The sequence below is a fragment of the Pararge aegeria genome, chromosome 17 (genome assembly GCF_905163445.1).
Source record: "Pararge aegeria chromosome 17, ilParAegt1.1, whole genome shotgun sequence".
NCBI classification, from domain to species: domain Eukaryota; kingdom Metazoa; phylum Arthropoda; class Insecta; order Lepidoptera; family Nymphalidae; genus Pararge; species Pararge aegeria.
The window spans coordinates 14,249,807-14,271,878 of NC_053196.1; the positions used below are offsets into that span (position 1 = coordinate 14,249,807).

The 22,072-nt window shown below is 35.7% G+C and overlaps 3 protein-coding genes across 4 annotated transcripts in view; 2 read left to right on the top strand and 1 right to left on the bottom strand.

Moving 5' to 3' along the window:
• Positions 1–12,272, top strand: part of LOC120631034 (chloride intracellular channel exc-4) — a 75,282-nt gene extending 63,010 nt beyond the window's left edge. Inside the window, exons 2-8 of one of the 2 annotated variants that reach the window (XM_039900428.1) lie at positions 1,513–1,614; positions 2,059–2,223; positions 4,028–4,167; positions 5,963–6,065; positions 6,965–7,075; positions 8,430–8,507; positions 10,977–12,272. In XM_039900428.1, coding sequence (XP_039756362.1) covers positions 1,513–1,614; positions 2,059–2,223; positions 4,028–4,167; positions 5,963–6,065; positions 6,965–7,075; positions 8,430–8,507; positions 10,977–11,072 — 795 coding nt within the window. In that variant the 3' untranslated portion in view covers positions 11,073–12,272. The remainder of the gene's footprint in view (positions 1–1,512; positions 1,615–2,058; positions 2,224–4,027; positions 4,168–5,962; positions 6,066–6,964; positions 7,076–8,429; positions 8,508–10,976) is intronic. The other variant, XM_039900429.1, reaches the window with a different exon arrangement.
• A 3,011-nt stretch (positions 12,273–15,283) lies between these two features.
• LOC120631174 (nucleoside diphosphate-linked moiety X motif 8) lies at positions 15,284–17,931 on the bottom strand. Its single transcript, XM_039900636.1, has one exon. The coding sequence runs from the start codon at positions 17,718–17,720 to the stop codon at positions 17,073–17,075; it is 648 nt and encodes a 215-aa protein (XP_039756570.1). The 5' UTR covers positions 17,721–17,931; the 3' UTR covers positions 15,284–17,072.
• Positions 17,932–18,517: 586 nt separating this feature from the next.
• Positions 18,518–20,567, top strand: LOC120631193 (nucleoside diphosphate-linked moiety X motif 8-like). The gene has a single exon (XM_039900673.1). It carries the CDS (start codon positions 18,664–18,666, stop codon positions 19,318–19,320), a length of 657 nt encoding a protein of 218 aa, XP_039756607.1. The 5' UTR covers positions 18,518–18,663; the 3' UTR covers positions 19,321–20,567.
• Positions 20,568–22,072: the final 1,505 nt, after the last annotated feature.

Consider the following 22,072-nt stretch of genomic DNA (forward strand, 5'->3'; position numbering starts at 1 on the left):
ATAATAAAAGAAAATTTGAAACTTTGCATTTTTCTTACGGTCACTGTAAGAAAAATGCAAAGTTTCAAATTTTCAGATCAGAATTATTTTGTACCACCCTACTATTTCCACCATTACCTATTCTGGATATATAGTTGTCACTGACGTCTCGTCTCGTCTCACCCGGGGATGTCGTACGAGGCGTACAGATTTAAAATGAACTCAGTTGGAAACTTAAATTCAGAATGCAAAATAGGTTATCTGGTGGCAACTTTCAACTGTGGCTGGCTAGATTTGATGTCGACTGAGATACATAATCGGCCTGCTGGTGCCTCTCAACCCGGTCCTGTTCAACAAGGCGCGCTATAGAGTCTTTTTCTAGATGGTAGACGTATCCGAAGAATCATAACTCACTATACATTTTAGCCTAGTAGTTAGTAGACAATAGTCGGTACATTTAAAGTAAAGTCTTTTTGTTAAACCGCAAGCCGTTACGATTAGTCACGGGGCATCGTGTCACGAAACAATGGCCGCATGAATATTCAATGAAGGTCTTCATCTTACGATTTAACTGACGTAAGAAATTGCTTCCAGGATCGCGATCTCTGTTAAATATCGAAACACATGCTTTACTCGATATGCCTATATATCATACAAAGAGAAAGACACTATCTTTAATATAATATATACTTATATTATAATCTAACGTTTTGATCGAATTTGAGTAGAATTGAGAAGGGACTGAATCCTCATTCAGTAGGTAATTATTGTATTCAGGTTACAAATACTGTCAACTGCTAATTTGTATGAAGTGACGAACGATTTGTCCGGGAAACTATTCTAAAGTGAAGTGGTTTTTGATGCTTCAATATAAGTCGTGTACACGGCTTCTGTATGTTCTTAATTCTGTGAGTTGAATTTAGAAGTTGGTTATAATTATTCGAATATCACCCATTCCCTTTGATTTTACTTCAAATTAAGCGGGAAGCCTACATATAGACTGCCGATACCATATTATATTCACTAGTATGACGAAGATAGTGTAAATGTTAAACCCTTAATTTAACTCCTTTGTATCTTAATCAAATGTTAAATTTAACTGACCTGTCAAACCGTGTTGTTAAAACCAATTCTAAAAGTAAGTGTGAATCCCTTCTTCTTCTTTTCTTCTTTCTTATCCGGATTGGGTATTATTTTCGAAACTTTCAATAGATGCGCGTTCTTTATGATGGGTAGTACGAAGTTCACGGAATAATCATTTTTTTAATAAAAATATTTTAAACTTCAAACTGTGATGGATGTGGCCGCTTAGGTTATATAAAAATGCCAAGTTCGAGGTCTTCATGAAATTCATTGATGTCTAACTAAATGTGCAATATCCGTCTAAACGTACACATAATTCATAGACGGGCCCAATATATCGTAGAAATTACGAGGAGAAAGTCTTGAGTAACAGATTAAAAAAAAAAGTGCTTACGTATAATCTAGCAGGAAACTAAGTATTTTACTAACTTTTTTTTATTTTGTTTACAGGCATCGACCATCGATGGAAGGCGGAAGGGCGCATGCTTATTCTGCCAGGAGTACTTCATGGACCTTTATCTCTTGGCAGAACTCAAAACCATCAGTCTAAAAGTAAGAAACTAAGCTATCTATTGTTTAAAAAAAAAAACATTAAACATAGTTTTGTTTTTAGAAATTGAGAGGCTTACTAGCAAGAGCGACGTTAGCTTATTGGTTCTCACTTCGGACTTCATTTCGGGGAATTCTTAACTTTTTTGAGTAAAGTGCGTTTTTAATTAAGGCAATTAATTACCACTTGCACTTGATTAAACAGTGAAGAAAACCATCGTGATGAAACCTTCATGCCGAGAATTCTCTATAATGTTCTCAAAGGCGTGTGAAGTCTACTAATCCGCGCTTGGCTAAACTAAGGGCGTAATCCACACTACGCCGCAGTATGCCTCGTCACATATACCCTGTGTGATTTGGGACGAGAGGAGTTACCTAGTTGAAGTTAATTCTCTTCAGTTGATCAATAAAAATAACAAATAATGATTTTTTCTTTTTTTTTTCTAGGTGACAACAGTGGACATGCAAAAGCCTCCGCCAGACTTCCGCACCAACTTCGAAGCGACCCATCCGCCCATCCTCATCGACAACGGTCTCGCCATACTTGAAAACGAGAAAATCGAGCGGCACATCATGAAATCAGTGCCCGGTGGACACAATCTGTTCGTACAGGTACGATGCTTTTACAATATACATTATCCTCATACATGTGAGCCTTGTCCAGCATCCTACAAATTATCAGTCGCGTGATAGCGGTGTAGCCTTACGATTTATTACCATCATGTTCAGAATGCCTAGTACGAGTTTTTTGTAATTTGTATAAACTGGAAAAACGCCATTTAGTGACTGTACTAATATTATTAGTAATAAATAAATAAATATACTAAGACAATACACACATGACCATCTAGCCCCAAAGTAAGCGTAGCTTGTGTTATGGGTAATACGATGACTAATGAATATTTTTATAAACAACATACATAAATAATTATTACTGAAAACCCCAGTACTGAAAAATATTCATGTTCATCACACAAAAATTTTCCAGTTGTGGGAATCGAACCCACGGCGTTGGTCTCAGAAAGCAGAGTCGCTGACACCGAGGGCTTAAAGTGCACTCCGAGGTGCCAGAGTGATCACCGCCTATTTTCTAACTCTGAGATTCTTTAACGAATTGGGAATAGAAAACAGGACCTCGTCATGCCTAGTTGAACATGCTAGCCACTAGACCAGCGAGAAAGTTGACAAATTCAAGTTAATTAAATTCATTAAAATCTAGTTTAAATAATCATAGTATGCAATCTGTATAAGATTTCTAATCTTCCTCGTTTAGTGAATATTATGTCATATTTGCGAACTAGTTTATTAAGTTCTACTTATTCGAAAGATATACTAGTTATGTTAGCATTGCCATTAAGGAAGATGAAACCTGTATAAGTAGCGAAAGCGATATTGGTTTGGCAATATAGCAGTCATTTAATTATGTAAATTTTATTTAAATTTTGTGGAATATGTTTATTGATTTCTTATTATATCATGTGTTACACTAATTTCATAAAGTGGGTAAATATGTTTTAAACTTTGGATAACTATAATGAACTATGATTTATGCCAGATATTTTATGAATTTTAAATTTTTATTTTTGAAATATTTATACTTAATACTCACAGCCAATTTTGATGACATTGTGCCGGTGGGTATTTTGATATAAATACATTTCGATACAATTTAGCCAAGTCAAATTAACGTCGAGCCGAGCCGAGATCCGAGTCCGCGAATGAGATAAGGCCGCCTTTTGTATCCTGCTTCATTCTTCATGTGTTTGTTCTTTTTTTGTCTCGTTTTTTTGAGTGGTGTACAAATAAAGAGTATAAATAAATAAATAAAATAAATAAATAAATGAGGCACCCTCGGTTCGACGTCCACCACTTCCGCCACGATTTTGTCGAGCCCTGGTGCTGTGCTCATGGCGGGCTCGAATCCCGGCACGCACCTCTAACTTATCAACGGTGAAGGAAAACATCATGAGGAAACCTGCATACCTGAGAGTTCTCCATAATGTTCTCAAAGGTGTGTGAAGTCCACCAATCAGGGCAAGCAGGGTGGACTACGGCCTTAACCCATTCTCATTGTGGGAACCCATTCAACCCGTGCCCTGTAAATTCAAACTTTATTTATTAATGTAGGCCTATCACAGACACTTCTGAAGCGTTCATACATATAATGTTTACATAATTGTGGGGATGGTGATAACTTCGCCAACTTAAACCTAAAGCTACGAGGGTTCCAAACGCGTCATGGTCTAAGAAGAGCCCACAACAAACTTAGTCGGGTAATTTTTTTTTTGTTATCACCATCTCACAGTAAATTTATATTAAGCTTTGGAGTGGGCCGGTAATGGGTAAGCATGATGATGATGTTGTGTTAAACAAATGCTTACAGCCCTAATGAGCTAAGAATCTTTTACTCCGACAGGACAAAGAAGTAGCGTCGCTGATTGAAAACCTGTACTCAAAACTGAAACTGGTGCTAGTGCGTAAGGACGAACAGAAGTCCGCGGCGCTGCGGGCGCATCTGGGACGCATCGACGCGCTGCTTGAGCGTAGAGGGACCAGGTATTTATGACATTACTATCTGTTAAGGGCTATGGGTTATATACAAGAGTTAACCAAAGTCAAAGTCAAAGTCAGTCAAAAATATCTTTATTCAAGTAGGCCCATAGGTGGCACTTTTGATGCGTACATAAGAATTACACGGTAGTGAGATGATGGCGATAACCACATTCGTAAACTTAAAACTAAAGCTACGAGGGTTCCAAACGCGTCCTGGTCTAAGAAAAAGCCCACAACAAACTTAGCCGGGTGTTTTTTTTTTGTTACCACCATCTCACAATGTCATTTTAAATTATTAGAAGAGCAACCTGGTTATCGAATTACGAAGTACTCTTGAAGGGTGCATAAGAAAATTCAACAAGGAATCACCATGTAAAAATACTAAATCAAAAGAAGCACATCTGTTTCCATAGAAATAATCTTGAGTATTTCAAGTATTTCATTTCAAGGAAATTTCAAATTGTTCGCTTATGACAACCCTATTGAAGATAAAAGACCGACACGCGCATAGCCTAGGTAACGCTACGCGACGCTCGCGTAATAAAATGACAGGAGTCACTTCATTTTAATTTTGTATGTGATGTTAGGGCTGTATCTGATTTCTTTGAGTAAAAACAATGGCAGTAAATACTATACCTCTAAAGCCTGGGAAGTAATATTTCTGTTTTCATTTACACTTCGTCTAACTGCCATACTCCCAAAAAGGTTAGCCGGCCACCATCTTATACTTCATACTCCCTTACCACCAGATGAGATTGCAGGCGCTTGTAGCAAAATTTAAAAAAAAATGTCTGCGATCTTCTTCCGCGTTTATTACGGTTTTTTAATACGTGTAAACTATTTGTTTTCGAGGGAATGTTACTCTCCGTTCTTTTGACGAACTATTTTGCCAAAAATCAATTTGATTGATTGCTTGGTTACGGTGTGAAGGAAGGACAAAAAAACAAACAAACACAATTTCGCATTTATAATATTAGTAAGGATTATCATACCGATAGCGTCATATATTTTCGAAAAATTGTCACTTAAAATGGGCGTAATATTCAGAAATACGTCTTTAAATAAAGATCCAGTACTGTAGTATCATTTTGAAGACCTCCCTGAATTGAGGTCCTGGGTTCGATCCCCGATAGGGGATATTTAATTTGTAATTTTTCTAGTCTCGTCTGGTGGGGGCTTTGGCCGTGGCTAGTTACCGACAAGCGACAAAAATTTTAAAAATGCGCCAAATAGCATCGGAAATAATTCAGTGATTTTTATGAGTTCCGAACTGGATTATATAAGCTCCAGCCTCTATATTTCGTGCTTCCTTGTTTCTTATTCGCACCACAGAGATCCTAGAAGATATAAATAATAAATAAATATACTAAGACAACACACATCGCCATCTTGTCTTAAATTAAGCGTAGCTTGTTTTATGAGTACTAAGCTGACTGATGAATATTTTACGAATAGCATACATAAATACTTATAATAAACAGATAAACACTCAGACACTGAAAAACATCCATGTTAACCAACCAAACATTTTCTAGTTGTGGGAATCGAACCCACAGCCTTGGACTCAGAAAGCAGGTTCGCTGCCCACTGCGCTGGTCAGCTGTCGAATAATATGGGTCCCTTCAAATCTAGGGTAAATAGGAATATTCTAGGCAAGCACGCTCCATTTAAATCGCACGATCATTTACCATCCGGTGTGTTTGCAGTCTAGTGCTAGTCTAAACAATAAAATAAATAAAAGCTAAAAGCCCACGAAATATTATCTATGGTAACCCATGAACCTATGTTTTATCCACAGATTCCTAACAGGTGACACAATGTGCTGCTTCGACTGCGAGCTGATGCCGCGCCTACAACACATCCGCGTCGCCGGGAAGTACTTCGTTGATTTTGAAATACCGGTCAGTATTGATGAAGCATATATTGTCAACATTTTAAGTATTTCTTTTTTTAATTTATTCTAAATGTAAATTTTTGTTCGCGGTGCTAGATTCGTCAAGTTGGATCCACAGCCTGATGGATCTTACAGCTTATAAGTACGCTCATGTCTCTCTAAATCGTTTTTTCTCCTTCTAACTGACAATATAGTTTTGTATTTGCAAGTTGTGGCAGTCTTTAAGTGGGTCTACAATATTACATGTTTTTTTCATTTTTTGTTTATATTTTTTTTAAGAGTTGTTCTTCTAACCTGTTGATTGTCCATTAAATAAATAAATAAATGAACCTAAAACTCCACCGATATGGGTATCAAATGAAAGGGCTTGACTAGTAGAATAATGCACATTATTTTTCACGTCGAGTATTTTTAAATTTATAATTCATATATTATTCCATAACTGTTTAAAAAGAACGACAAGTCGCAAGTTTTTATCATAAAAACACGTAAGCAACGTGTTTTATAGCGCTTAAGACGATCAACAATGAACGCAAGACAAAACAATACAACTAAAACAAAAAAAACTAGTTGTTTATGCCGAGGAACCTTACTTATTAAAAACGTATGTAATCTTTACATAAAATAAATAAATAAAAACAATGTTACAAGATATAGGTACATATCTTCTTCTTCTTCTTTCTCTGGGCTTGTCTCCGCACTTGGTCGGCCGGAACCTTCCGTTGTACGTAGTACCACTGGTAGGGCACCCCGCTGGGTCACTCCAGCCAGCCGAGCTCACTCCAGAAGCTTAGCAGGACGCCCAGGTCGCCAAGTGCTTCAGGGAGTGATCCTGGGGAGCCAAGATATACATATATAGGTGTACTTTCTAATCACATATTCATTCGGGCGATACTGATTTTTCAGACGAGTTTCCGCGCGCTCTGGCGCTACATGTACCACATGTACCAGCTGGACGCCTTCACGCAGAGCTGCCCCGCCGACCAGGACATCATCAACCACTACAAGCTACAGCAAGTGAGTCCCGCACACCGCCACATACTAAAGTGCGGCCTATTTAACCGCGGCCCACATGACAACAAACAAATGACAGGTCGTGAACATTGTAGATAAGGTTAGGTTAGGTTATTCACAGTATTTTAGAGGTAAACTACATAATTTCTTTTAATCTTTTACAGAAGACTACAATTAAAATTTATTTAAATTTTTGCTAAAGACTAAAAATGTTGTCTACCCCTTCACTAAGCCAACGGCCTGACATTCGTTTGTTTATATTAATTCACAATTACAAGTCTGCGGATAAATTGGCCGCACTTTACTTCCTAGTACTAGTGGAGTTTTTTGAGTACTAGTGGAGTTTTCTGAGTACTAGTGGAGTTTTTAGTGACAGAGCTCCTCCGGGGAAGTACTACCGCCATGCAGTGGCGTGCAATGGGTTTTTACCAGGGTATGCATACAGCGGAAAAATTGCATATAATGGCAAAAATCCTCCTCCTATACGAGTTAAATATAAATTTTAGGGTAGGCAGTGCTTCTGTGCATGTATGAAGTGCACGCCACTGCCGCCATGCTCATTTCTGCTGCCAACCAGCATTGTTGCAATTTTGTCTTGTCAAGGGAGGCTTTGGCCTTGGCTAGTTACCACCTTACCGACACAGACGAAAGAAAACGATTAGGAGTGTAACTACCGTACTGCCTAATAGGTTAGCCCGCTAAGATCTTAGATTGCATCAACACTTACCAACAGCAGTCAAGGGCTAACTTGTAGTAGAACAAAAAAGTGGTGCGTTCCGGTTAACGGACACAGGGCGGCACGCTATAGGAAGTATTCCTTGCATGCCCTGCTTCGTGCTGTTTCGTCACGAACGTCAAAAGCGAGTATAGCTGGTCATTTTAAATTAAAAAAAAAACAACATTAAATGCAGCTGTGCTCTGCGTAGATGTGTACGAGGTCTTAATCTCTTCACAATTTTTTCTATTTGCTATTTATTATTTAAATGGTGTAAATTATTCTAACCACAGCAGTATTTTGTGGAATCATTTTGATTAGTTTTCTATTCGGCTATACATTATTATAGATATATAATATATTCATGTGGAATTATATAAATGTATTTAAAAGACATTTTAAGATTGCTTACACTTAATTCTACACCTAAATACTTTGATTATATAGCTTCATTATTTGCTATTATTATAACCATTTTTATATTTTTATAGCTATCTATATTTAATTAGAACCTAGAACTTGTATTTTTGTACTTATTATTTTTTCTTTTTCACATAGTATTAGCATAGATAAGATTTATTCGTGTCCTACCCCCGTTTCTACGCTATACTCTACCCCACGTTATGTTACTATCGCCTGCAGTTGTCTTCAAAGGGCTTGATCATGTCGCCCACGCTGACGCGGCAACGGAAAGAGGATATCACGACGACGCCCGCGACGGTACGTTGCGTGGTTGTGACGTCGGCAATCAGTTTATATATACATGCATCGTAACGCTTAACTCACATGCGCCACGTGGTTATAGGGGTTTTCCGACTAAACAATCACAACTTGTAGTAGTGGTAGAGCTTTTTGTGTCAGAGCTCGTCCGGGGAAGTACCTACTACCGCCATGCTTATTTCTGCTGTGTTCCGGTCTGAAGGGCTCGGTTGCCGGTGTAATAACACGCGCATGAGGCTTAAGACTCATGTCTCACGGACACAGGGTGGCACTTTGCATGACGTGATCCTTGCATGCTGCGACAGGGGCGTGCATAGGGTTTTCGACCAGGGTATGCAAAAAGCAGGTAGATGGCATAAATTGGGAAAAATCCCCTCCAACACGAGTTATATTTAAAAAAAATGGGTATGCAGTGCTTTTGTGCATGTATGAAGTGAACGCCACTGCCCTGCGAAGTGTTGCTCTGTTTATAGGCAGGGCGATTTACTTGGTCCGTCATTTATTATTAATATAAAAAAAACAGCTGACGACTTTCGTCGGACTGTTCTGTCTTTTATCAAGCGACTTCCAAAGTCACAACTATAATGTTGATCCTACTTTAAATCTAAAACGACCATCTTCTTCAAATCTTTACCGATTCTGATGATTAGAATTTATACCGTCTTTTGAGTTTATTCTAGTTTTATAGGGCTTTGGTTACGGTACTTGGAACATGTGTATGTAAAACTAGCAATCAATTTGCGTAAACTACAAATATTGCTTTGTTAATAGTTGTTTTTTTTATATCTTAATCTAGGCCTTAATTTCATCAAAAAGTGGTACGTGTGAGATAAGAGTTACAAACCGTCAGTTTGACGCCTCGCAATAACCTCGCATTACTCATACGACGCAACAAATTAACGTGTACAACGTTATTGACAAACTGCCGGGTGAAGTGTATGTGATGCACCACACTTTGTCTCATCTCACCGAACATTGCTTACTGACCGATTAATTTGAATAACGCCGCCCTCACATTGGCTACTATCACCTGAGCAAGTATACTATACTTCATCGGGTTTTCTACCGAATTAGGGTTTCGACATGCCGAAGCAGACCTTACCTATGGAGATAAATCGTAACCACACCGTTGGAGCTCGGCTTTGGTGCTTGTTTAATCGACAAGCGTGAATCGCGAGCTTAAAATTTTCTTTACTACACGAGTAGCGAACAATAGCCAGCGCGATTAGTTAAATGGTGCTAGCAGCGTCTTCCGCCTACCGCTGCCAGGCTAGTTTAGTGTGATATGAAGCGTGTTAAGGTTCTATTTGGCTCGCATCATAAGACAGGTATCATTCAATCGCTAGCGCATAGCGCGCCTATACCCGGGCTTTACTCAAGTTCGGGGCGATAGGTGTCCGCATCGAGTATAGAATCCATTTTCATATATTATCTCAATGATTGAATCAATGTTTGGAAAGGCCCCTAAGATACGGGATTTCCTAGTTTAGGGGTCAGGATTCCAAAGATTTATTGTACTGAGTTTTTTCTAATAAATATTTTCTATTTCTATTTCCATTTCTATATGAGCGTAGATAATAATCATAATACCTTTAAGATCTATTAGTCTCATTTCCGCGATGATTATTTATTGACGTGGCACCTAAATAAAAACTTCATTCGATAATGCAATGGCTATGTTAGCGTTGAGTTTAATTCTTACCACAAAATACTGGTTGCAAAAACACAGGTGATTCTTTCCCAATTCATGTTCATCTTTTTCTCATCAAGTACTGAGCTAAATAATGACATTAAAAGTGTAGGTAATGCTAAAAAATGCTCAAATGATAGTAGCCAATGGCAAGCAAGATTAATTCCACTGCCTGTGACGTGTCTTCATTTCACTATAATTATGTTGGTTGAGGTTTCAATGTGATAATTTGTTTTAAATGATTAATTGTTGGTATCCAATCGATATATTATTATATATATATCTTCTTTTTATACTTGTTTTTTTTTGTATTCTAACATATTTTATGTGTCTTGGTTTTAGTTTATGTACTTATAATGTTTGTCTATTGATGTTATATTTTTATGGTGACCTAACATCGCAGAGCATTTTATATAATGCTAGGCGATGTAAATAAACAATTAAACGTTTATCAATCACATATATGTTTGAAACGTTTGTTTATACATATCTTTTCAATTCCTCGGCAGAGACAATTTAGAAAAATTATAATTTCTGAATATTCTCTGGACACCCTATCAACAAAGTCTTCTTACCTAGGCGATTTCGCTTCTGGTATTATGTATGATTCGTAAAAACCGATTATGCAGTCCTAACTAAAGGATATAACAGTTATATTACAGCTATACCTCTAATCAATTTCTACGCGGCATCGTACCTGAACGCTAAGTCCCTTATGTCTTATGCAAATTTGTAATATTTTTTGTCCAGTAAAATAATTCTTCACATTGTATTTGCAGGCGTTAAAAATGAAGAAACACGAAGAACTCGAGACGCCAACATTCACGACTTCCATCCCCATCGACGTCAATGACCTGAATAACTCCGAACAGTAACGTGACACGCGAAAACCGACGCTCGGTACAATAGGCTTTAAGTTGAATTTTAATTGTTATTTGCCAATAGAGTTTTGATCTATGTACCCGCAGACTACAAACTTTTTATCTGCCGAAAGTCTAGAAATAAGGACGTAATTTCCTACAAAAGAAAGACCTCCGAGACGTTACGCGTGTTGTGGGTTCCATATTGGCGTATTTTAAATATTATACACAGAAGCATATTGCCAACTTAGTTTAAGTGGGCAAACAAAATTCTTAGTTATATTTTGACTCAACAGTCAGAATTTTAGTTCAATTCAATAGGTATGCGAGATATGCTGATATGGCGATATTCTCATAAAAAATGTGCTAACGTGAAAAATAAGATGTTACCTTCGATTTGAGAACCTATTTTCCTTGGTTTTTTATACAGAGTCAACGCTTAGTTAATGCTTAACGTCCGAAATCGCCTTAATATGATGAATGGAATATATAATATATTCATTATTCTAAAGTACTTAACAGTTAAGTGTCAAAGAAAGGCGGTCATTTTCTCTAAGATTTGTATGGGATAGTTATTATAGATTAAAGGTCACAACCGACAAAAATGTTGGTGTATCAAAAGTCTGTGGTTTGCGGGGGCCCTTACAACCTTTCCGATTGAATCCGCCTATTTGATTCACAGTACCGAGGATCCCGTTTACGTTCACAACTCTTTGTGATAATACCCTCTTCCTACAAAATTGCTCCATAATGGATCCATCATTTATTACGCCACACATACTGTCGACTTTAATTATATCGGCGTTTCTATATGAAGATGCGTGAGATAGGTACCTCAACTGTATATTATCTCAGTGGAACAAAGACTTTGACTTGCGTGTAAGTGACAGAGGGTTAAGAAACCCCGAGATCAACGGAAAAACATATTTTTTAATAGTTATATTATTGCTTCTTGGTCTTTGCGCAACCAAAATGGCTAGACTCTTTGGTGCGAAAACATTAAAAGAGCACCATTGTAAAGGCACTTCAATTAATACAACAACAAGTAGGTGTTCCTGTAGAATGGGGCCAAGTTGTAAATAAATAAGCGCGAGTCATTTACGTCAATGTTTTAAGTCAAGATGATATTTTGGTTTTTCACCGATCAATCTCCTTCGTGCCTTCTCCATCTAAAAGACATTGGCGAAGTACCTTGTGCCCAGTTGGCACAGACAAAAGCCATAAACAAGAAATTAATTTAATATTTTGGTATATTATCAAAATTGTTAAGTCTTAACAATTATTCATTGTAAGTCAACATCTCCTGAGTATGCTCCGGTTTCGGAACGAAACGTGCGTACAGAGTATATTGCCGAAGATCTGTTTGGTGTGGAGTATAAGGATTGAAGAAATTATAAATTACACCACACAGATTCTCCTGCTTTTCGCGGAGTATAGCCAATTAAGCTTAATTTTGATAATATATCATGGATTTCCGCAAAGTAACGCCTGCTTCTATCCAATATTTAATATTTTGGTTTCAATGACATTGTGACGTCGAAAGGAGTCGCCAGAATGAGACAGCTACATGTGTGACGTAATAAAAGCCGGACCAATTGATTGCAGTGGCGAAACTATTTTTGTAATTTTGTAAAATTTTCAATGTTGTAATACATTTTCGTATTAGTCTAATCTAAAAGATTGTGTGAAGTCTTGTGCAATCGAAATTTGTTTAACTATGAGTAAAGCGTATGGTATTGTTAGGTATGGGTGGCTGTTGTAAAACTTCGATCGCAGTGACCGACCGAAGCTACATTTTGGCTTAGGCGAAACGTATCGTTACTTTATGTCAAACTATAATTGAAACGTCCTCATATTATATATTTTGCAATACGTAAAAATCTCTAAGCGTCGACCTGCGCAAAGACAATGTTTGCCAACGAATAAGTTTGATTATATTACTTAGTGAATGTTCTATATATATATTCTATAAATTCAGGACAAAATTTTCAATAGCGAGATAATTATTGGATTGCATTTCTTTCTATTTCGTTCCTCAAATGAGTTATTGCACGATTTAAAATCGAAATAAAATAACAGGTTAAACATTGTCATACAAAAATATAAGTTTTAAATTGTCCATTGTGCAGTAAGACCGTCAGAGGTATTTTCTCCTGACGCGATCTCTGTCAGTTTTGGTATAAACCAAAACTTAATTTAAATTAAGTTATGTTTTGATTGTCTGTTTTTTATTAACCTTTATCAAAGCCCTTGATAGTTTGACGATCTAGGGCGTAAGGGCATGATGGCATTTTTGTCCCAATGCGAAATTTCAGCCGAAACGACTCTGTCAAAATAATCTTCGGTCGGTGACATCATGTTTGTGGCATTTAGTAAGTCCTTTAGATGAAAGTCTGAATCTTTCCCACGTTTCTGTCATCCTTTATTCTTAGTTGTTGCGAGAGTTTGCCGTTGCCATTATTGGTAAGATATATTTCAATAACCTTAATTTATGATTTTTTTTTTCCATTGTCGAAGATCATTTTTAGTTATTACTAACTGACTATAATATCACATTTGTGACTTACTGCGCCTTCAGTGTTTTTTATTTATATTTAGACGCTAATTCTTTTGTAACTAAATCAAAAGAGGCAGGACATTGGTGCTTATAATTTTACTAAAATCCGTTTTATAATAAATTAGCTGGACCCAGATTCCTATTCCCGTGGGGCGTAAAGAACATTAAAAGTTTATATAAACACTTATAAACATGCTACATCATGGTCAATCTATCAACTTTTTCTGAAGTTTTATTTTGACACAAACATCAGTTTTTTTTACCATAATTGCAAGCATGTCCTTTAAATTTCGTTTAGTGTACAACAGAATTGGTAGGTACTATTGTTAATTAAACAAAAAACTGTTAAATTGTAGTTTTAGATTAGGTTTGTGTTCAAACACAACGAATAGTAAATATTCGGACATTTTTTGTATTATATTCATAATTTTTAATTGGTTAATGTTTATTGTACTTTATTCCAGTATTTATTTTCCTCTTCACCGAATGCTTCTTCTATATTATGTATGCTAATAAACTTAGTGATTTACAATCAAAAATATTTGATAGTCACTCCACAGAAGTGAAATATTACACACGTGACATATTTTAAAACTTGCAAAGGTGTTCATTACAATATAACTATTGTAAAGTTTACAAATCGTGTCTTGGATTAGATTGAAACTCGGAAAAGTTCTCTATATATCTAATAGTAACAATTCTTATTTGCTGACGTGTTACTGTCTAGTTCCACAAAAAGGAAATGTTCGAAAATTAAAAAAAACAATTATGTCATACACAGAAGAAACATATATTATTCTAATCCCTGTCATTTGTTATATATCATTTTGTTTATTACAACAACTCTATGTATTATATAATTTATTATTTACGGCTTATAAAGTGCTCTTGCCTGCTTCAATGTTACCTTCCTTAAAGGTAGTTTAAGTACTTATCATTTACGTTAGAAAACTAATACTACATTTTTTTTTATTAAGCTATGCTATAAATTATTGACCACCTGAAATATTCATTTTTGTCCTTTTTTTTTTACTTTTTTTGTTACACTGAATCCACATTATCGGGATTGGGCGAAAAATCGCGTTGTCATGTCTCATTATGCTATGAGTAACGTCGCAGCTATTTTGGCCGAACTCTAATGTTTATTAATAAAAAAAAGAAAAAGTTTTTTATTACGTACTTTATAAATTGAAGGATGCGCGTTAATTCATTATTCGTAAGATGAACGTTTCCTCATTGTTCGTAAGATGCGCGATATTTCGTTAATTGTAAGATTCGCGCTGCATTATTGATTAGAATTCGCGCTACCGTACCTTCGCATGAAAATTTGGCGCGGTCGAACGTTTCGGCTAGATCGGACTCTACAACGCGAACTTTTACCCAATTTTGCTGCACCATAGAATCAGATTATGTGAATCATAATGATGTGAATAAATCATGTGTTTTTTATTTAAATATAACTAAAAGTACACAATAGACAAGGGCGAGAGACAACATGTCAATTGGACAATGTATAAAATATTAATTATAGATTTAATGTTATATGTTAAGGAATAAACCTGGATAAATATTATTATTTTTTTATTTGTGTTTCATTTATTATTTTCCTTTTGTTCCTTTTTTTTTTAATCACGCAGCTTGCTTTTTTATATTTCTCTGCTAAAAATATTATAATAACTATGATATTAAGCTATTTGTTTTTTTTTAAGCCACATTTTAATTGGAATTGCATACATCATTCATCATTGTGCTGAAATGATCAAAACAAATTTTTAAGTTATTTTCTTATTTTAATGTTATCTTATTTCTTGCTTTCCTCGAAAGCTCAAAATGGTTGTTTTAAATAACAAATAACGTTTTATCGTCAGTATAATTATACCTAAAATTTAATAAAGTGTCAAGTTTGACTTTCAATCTTAATTTATCTAAAAGAGCAGTATTTTTATTTTATACAACTGCAAGTCAATTTATTAAATAAGATATATAAACCTTTAACCTTGATTTGCATTGATATGTTCACAGAATTAAGAACATACAGAATCTGTGTACACCACTAATATCAAGCATCAAAAACCACTCCACTTTAGTAGTGTTTCTTGAAGAGATGCTTCATTCCATTTAGCAGTTGACAGTAATTTTTTTACCTCTAATGTTCTAAGCGTTTACCATAATATGAGTTAGCAACATTCCATAGTTGTGAAGTGTTTGATCACAATGCACTGCATGCAATAATGAAGTTTTTTATGTTCTCAATTCTGTGGATATGTTATATTTTATGGGCCTGTTATTAAAATTATAGTAAAAATCAAACTATGCTTGTGATATTATGTAGCTTTTGTACTTTCAAATAAACTTTATACAAATATAACAATGGGGTTTCTCTAACAGTTTCAATATAAAATATTTGTTATAAATTATTTACATTTAATAATATACATACACAGAGTACTTCCTTTACAGAGACAGTTTGAGTAAGACATTTTTATAAAAACAGTACATTATGCTTATGAAAAGTCTGTAAACAAAAGACCAACCAATTTTCTATCACTAGCATATCACCAAGTGTGTGCATCAAGATAGCAGGTCATTATTTATCAAAGTACCTCTCTAACATTGCCAAAGTAATTTACTTTCACTCAAATAGTATCTAAATAGATAAGATTTAGGATACACACATTGTGCACATCAGGCTTGAAGCTCACATACTTTTTATATTAACTGTTGTTTTAAAATACTGCTTAAAATATACTCATTCACACACAGTGGCGTGCACTGGGTTTCTTACCAGGGTATGCATGCGGAAGAAAAATTACATTAAACAGAAAGAATACTCCTATACAAGCTATGTTTCAATTTTAGGATGCAGTGCTTTTGTGCACGTATGAAGTGCACGCCACTGTTCACACACCCCTAAGTCTTTATTCTGATTAAGAAACATTCCCAAACATCATCCCATCCCTGTTCCACATAACACCAAGCCACTGTCAGCAGTGGCATCAATATGTGGTTGATATTCAATCAACATACAAGTAACGTTTTTTATCTATGCTTCTGACACCGCTAGGATGAGAAACACTCTCCTAGCAATTGTGTTTCCTGCCACATATAACTTGAGTACCTTCCAGGCAAGAGTGAATGGGCATTTTCTAGGCGTGCTCCAACGTAGACCTCATTGTTGCTTTCTAACAGGCATGATTGACTTCATATATGCGTAAATGCACTGTCTACCCTAAAATTTCATACAAATTTGATAGAACTTTTAAATTTTATGCTATCTTGCTGTTTTATGCCTACCCTGGTTAAAACTGTTAATAATAAAAAAAAAACGACTTGCTTGTAGCTTGTGTACATTGTACAGGATATAAACACATGATCATGAACCATAGTGGACATTACAGGATTAGATGGATAAGTCAGTATTTGTATACCTATAACCTTATATAACCTAAAACTTATTTTTATTTAATAACAATTTTCTTCCTCATCCAGTCATTTCTATAAACATCCTTTGACAGTAAGCAACTCAAAAATATGTGAGTCATATAGGCTGTGACACCCCAAATCTTAAATTCTTCAACAACATACACCGGTAGGATATATCCATTTTTAAATTGGGTGTAAAAATGATTTTGAGAGTCACACAGCATGTCCAAAGGAGCCGCAAATACTTCGCTTACTTCATTCCTGTTTACACACAAGTCCGATTCTTGTAGGTCTGGAATAAAACCTATTACAGGCGAGATGATTATTTTGTTTTTTCTGCCTGGTACTGCATCTCCACAACCCCATACATCGATTCTTTTTGGCGACAAACCTATTTCTTCTTTAGTTTCTCGTAATGCTGTGTCGATGGGGGACTCGCATCCATCAGTTTTACCACCAGGGAATGATACGTGTCCACTGTCACTTCTCAAGTTCGTTGCTCTTACTGTATAAAGTATAGAAGTCCGATCATTAACATTGCACAAGGGTATTAAAACAGCAGCGGTCGCAGGCCGTGGCTTTCCTGTTTTATTCAATAAGGGCGCACGAAACTTCTTCAAATTCGCCATACATCGTTCGCGTGATGCGATTATGTTTTGTAGTCCAAACGACGATAAATTCATAGTTCCACAAGATATTTCCTTACCTTTTTTGTAACACAGGTTATATTTAGAATACTTCTCTAATTCGCTTCAGTGAAATATTCCGATTTTTCAATTGCATACATACTTAACGTTACAATTTCTTGATTTATGTTTATAACAATTTATTTTCAATGTTTATTTTCCTTTCATGTTGACTGTTTAGTAGGTATTTATTTACTGGTCTGTACTAGATTTTACGACTGAATGTACTGAGTACTGACATCGTCCGTCACTTCAGTCACTGTCAAATGTCACTATGACATTATAATGCGAATGCTGCCTACACACGGACAAAATAATATTGTCAATAGTATCACCGTGCCCGTCAGCCGAAGGATTGGAGCGAGGTAAAGGCGTTCCGCCGTTTTCTGGCTTCACACAAATTTGACAATATCAGATATATGGGGTTAGGGGTGGGTTGGGGTTTCAAAAATATTTTATTTATTACCTAATCCACATATTGCCAACAAGCCCCAAAATAAGCGCAGTTGGTGGTATGAGTACTAAAATAACTGATGAATATTTCTATGAATATATAATATATTAATGTTCGTCTCACAAAACTTTATCCAGCTGTGGGAATCGAACCCACAGCCTTAGACTCAGAAAGCAAAGTTACTGCCCACTGCACCAATCGATCGTTAAATAGTTGGACATTTTATCTGGTTAAACTAGGTTATACGGTTTTATTCCTCACAGGTACATTCAGCGCGCTCGACATATTTCCTCTGTTGTAATGTTTTAGTCCGTGTGCTACAGCTGATTTTGACTTTTTTGTTATTGTGTCAGTGTCATTGTGGTGTCATTATCATTTGTTGATAGCCAAAACGGGCAAAGTTCAACTTTGACGAAGTTTTACCATTGTAATAAAACAGTACTTTTGTGATTTTTTTTGTGAGAAATTAAATAAAGTTTTCTAATTATGTCCCTATCACCTCAAGTCTTGTTATCAAATGCTGCGAGAGACAAGTGTATAGCGAAGTTGAAAGATCTCCCAGCGTTTATACATTCCGGAATGAAGCCAAAGTATAAGGCTTCTGTTTTGCTGCCCCTATTCGTGCAGAACGGTGAAGTACATTTATTGTACACCCTCAGATCTTCAAACTTGAAAGCTCACAGTGGCCAAGTGTCATTTCCGGGTGGTAAAATGGAGGGTACAGAAGGTGTAATCGAGACAGCTTTACGAGAAACAGAAGAAGAAATCGGCATTCGTAATAATACTGTGGAGATTTGGTCTACCATGTCCCCTGTACAAGGAAGAGACAAGACCATGCTCATAACCCCTGTAGTAGGTTTAATTAATGACTTGGACATTAAAAGTTTACATCCAAACATTCATGAAGTGGAAGAGATTTTCTCAGTGCCAATGTCAGTGTTCTGTAATCGAGAAAACCATGCACATCTCATGTTTAATGAAATGCCCTTACCATTATTTTTGAGTGGGAAACACAGAATATGGGGCATCACAGGTTTCATTACACATATGTTTCTTGAATGCTTTTTGCCCAGTGATTCTTATAAAGTCGACTTTATGAGGAAGAGCTTCACATTAGATGAGCTTATGCCATCAAAACTGTGAGAGAATATTAGCTAGGAAAAGTGTTCTCAAATTAGTATTTAAATATATTCTGGCAAATAACCTTAACAAGTTTACATAGTTGGGTTCTTTGTACATGTTGTAAGTCCGAGAGGACAAAGATTCTTTCAAACAAAACACTCTTGACAACTATGATTCTCAAGTTAGGTATGCCTACAACAATACAATTCAAGTAATAGAGTTTAGTGGTTTCATATCTTTGCTTTCCAATGTAATCTTGACAGATTTTTAGGAATTCTAATAATAAATAAAATCCTACTTTCTATTAACTGTCAATGTTTTATATAGTAAAGCAAAGTCAAACTAATCAATTATAGCATAACCTGCTATGTATTTTTTATTATTATAACTATGAAGTTTTTGGAGATTATGGTATAATATATATGTTTTAGTTAGATTATTTTAATGGCTTACATTACATACGGGTACAGGTTATAATACTATTTTATACTAGGTTAATCTAGTTGAATCTAGAACCAGAACAGACTACCGTCAAGCTAATGATTAATAAACTGGTCTTTTTTAAACATGGTCTTTAATGCCCATAGATTGTATTCAAAAAAGGCCTCAGGATGGTATCAGCTTTGCAATTTGTAAGGTTCAACCAGTGTTAAGGAACAGTGTAACAAGATAATTGTACCTATGAAAAGAAATTGCACAACTTTGATCTCATATAAGGAATTTGAATATTTCCTATATCATATATAACAATAAGCAAACTGTAACATATCATATTAGCTTTGGCCTTTGTTGTGGCCTGCATTCATCAATAATTGTAAGTGAAAAGAGATCAGGAGTATCTAGAAGAGGAGGAGGAAAGAGTTTGGATGCATTGTCACTAACTTTTAATTATTGAAACACATTTTTACTTATGTTATGGTATTGGTATAATAGTCACAATGATAACAATATTTTTGGAAAATGACGCTGAGTTTGATTTGATTGACCTGATTCATGTTCTGTTACTTGGGGCATGAACCAAATTAACATACAGCCAATATTAAAAGGCAGAGAATTTTTTATGTTAAATAACTTTCTCTTTAAATAAGGAGCCAAAATTTATCTATTTATTCAAGAAAGTGTGTACCTACTATTTTAAGCTGTATAAAATGTTTTTTTTTTTGTTATTTAAAAAGATGTATCACCCAGTTAATTACGGAAATCTTTGTCTACGTACTCAAAACTTCCAGTGAGTAACCAACTTAACTGAATCAGGATTTCAAAAACACTGTGCTGTAACTATGTTAATTATTTAATATTGATTTATGACTTTTATTGATTATTTTATATTATAATATTAATTTTATGTGTATTATAATAATAATCTTCATTTAATGGTTTTGTTTTAATTCAAATAATTGCGAGCTAGAGTTTAACCTACCTTTGAAAAAATCTTAACCAAGAAAGGCCGAAGCCAAACCAGACCAGAGGAAAACCACAATTGAGTATCAAATTGCCTCTGCAAAGAATCGAACTTGATACATTCCATTTATAAGACAGCGCACCCCACTGTGCCAGAAAGATCGACAAAAATCCCATCAATCGTCAAAAAAAGATCAACCATAAAGCACTTTCACATTAATTATAATATTATTAAATTACATTAAATACATTTTAAACGAGACCTTTTACAATATTATGTCATATTAATTAGCTTCTTTTTAATTTTTTCGCCGTCTCATCGAGTCCTTCGCACTTAGCCAGATGTTCGACATGTAAGTCTGCTCCAAATATCGCATAAAAGGAGGCTGCACATTCAAACTCGCACATGTTGCTGTAAACTTTCTCGTCGGAGCCGCAAACGGGGTCGTAGATTCTTCCGCACGGACATAGAGGCGGCCGAGTCCAGGGTGCGGGGTGTTCGGGGGCACATAATACTGAAGCCACAGCCATCGCCAAAAATAGCACTGAAAAATAAGATAAAAAAATTCTAAGATAATGTTTACAGACCCCCGGGTCGGGTCAATGAATTTTATTCGCTATGGGATTCGCTATCAGAGTTCGGATATTGGTGATGAAAGATCCCCAACCTAGAAGAGCACGTTAAGGTTTCCTGCGCCTGATCTCTTTCCAGTCATTTCGCCGTTCCACCGGAATTTGAAAACTTCAGAAATAGAGAGAGTATCTGTAATCTGCTGAGTTTCTTGCCGGTTCTTCTCGGTAGAATCTGCCTTCCGAACCGGTGGTAGAGTCACTACAAACGGACTGACTTGACGTTTCAAAAGTGCTTATAAACTAGGCCTACTTGAATGAATTTTGAATTTACACTAGTAGGTAATATCTGTCACGTAGATGGAAAATCTTTCTTGAGGTTGGCCACCGTAGCCGAAATCTATAATGGAAACGGTTTCTATACAGTAGTAGTTTTTTTAAATCATCAACAAAAAGTTCTGAATTCAGTTGTAATGTTTTGGCTTATGTTTAAAGCCTCGGAACTCCGTCATGTTCCTATTTATTTTTTTAAATTCTTCTTTTGTTTGAAACGTTATACTTTCCATGAGAACCCAATGCCAAATTTGCCATTGTTAGGATTTACTTGTGGGATCCTGGGGAAATCGCGGTAATATAATAGGCAAACCTATTAGTAAGCAAAAAAAAAACAACTTCTGTAATAAATGTTATCCTACCAACTAAAAAGTAAACACATTTTTGTATAAATCAAGCTTGAATAGAAAGATACTATGTGCTCCAATTAGCTACCAGTCACAAAAAATATGCAACTAAGTAGGTACTA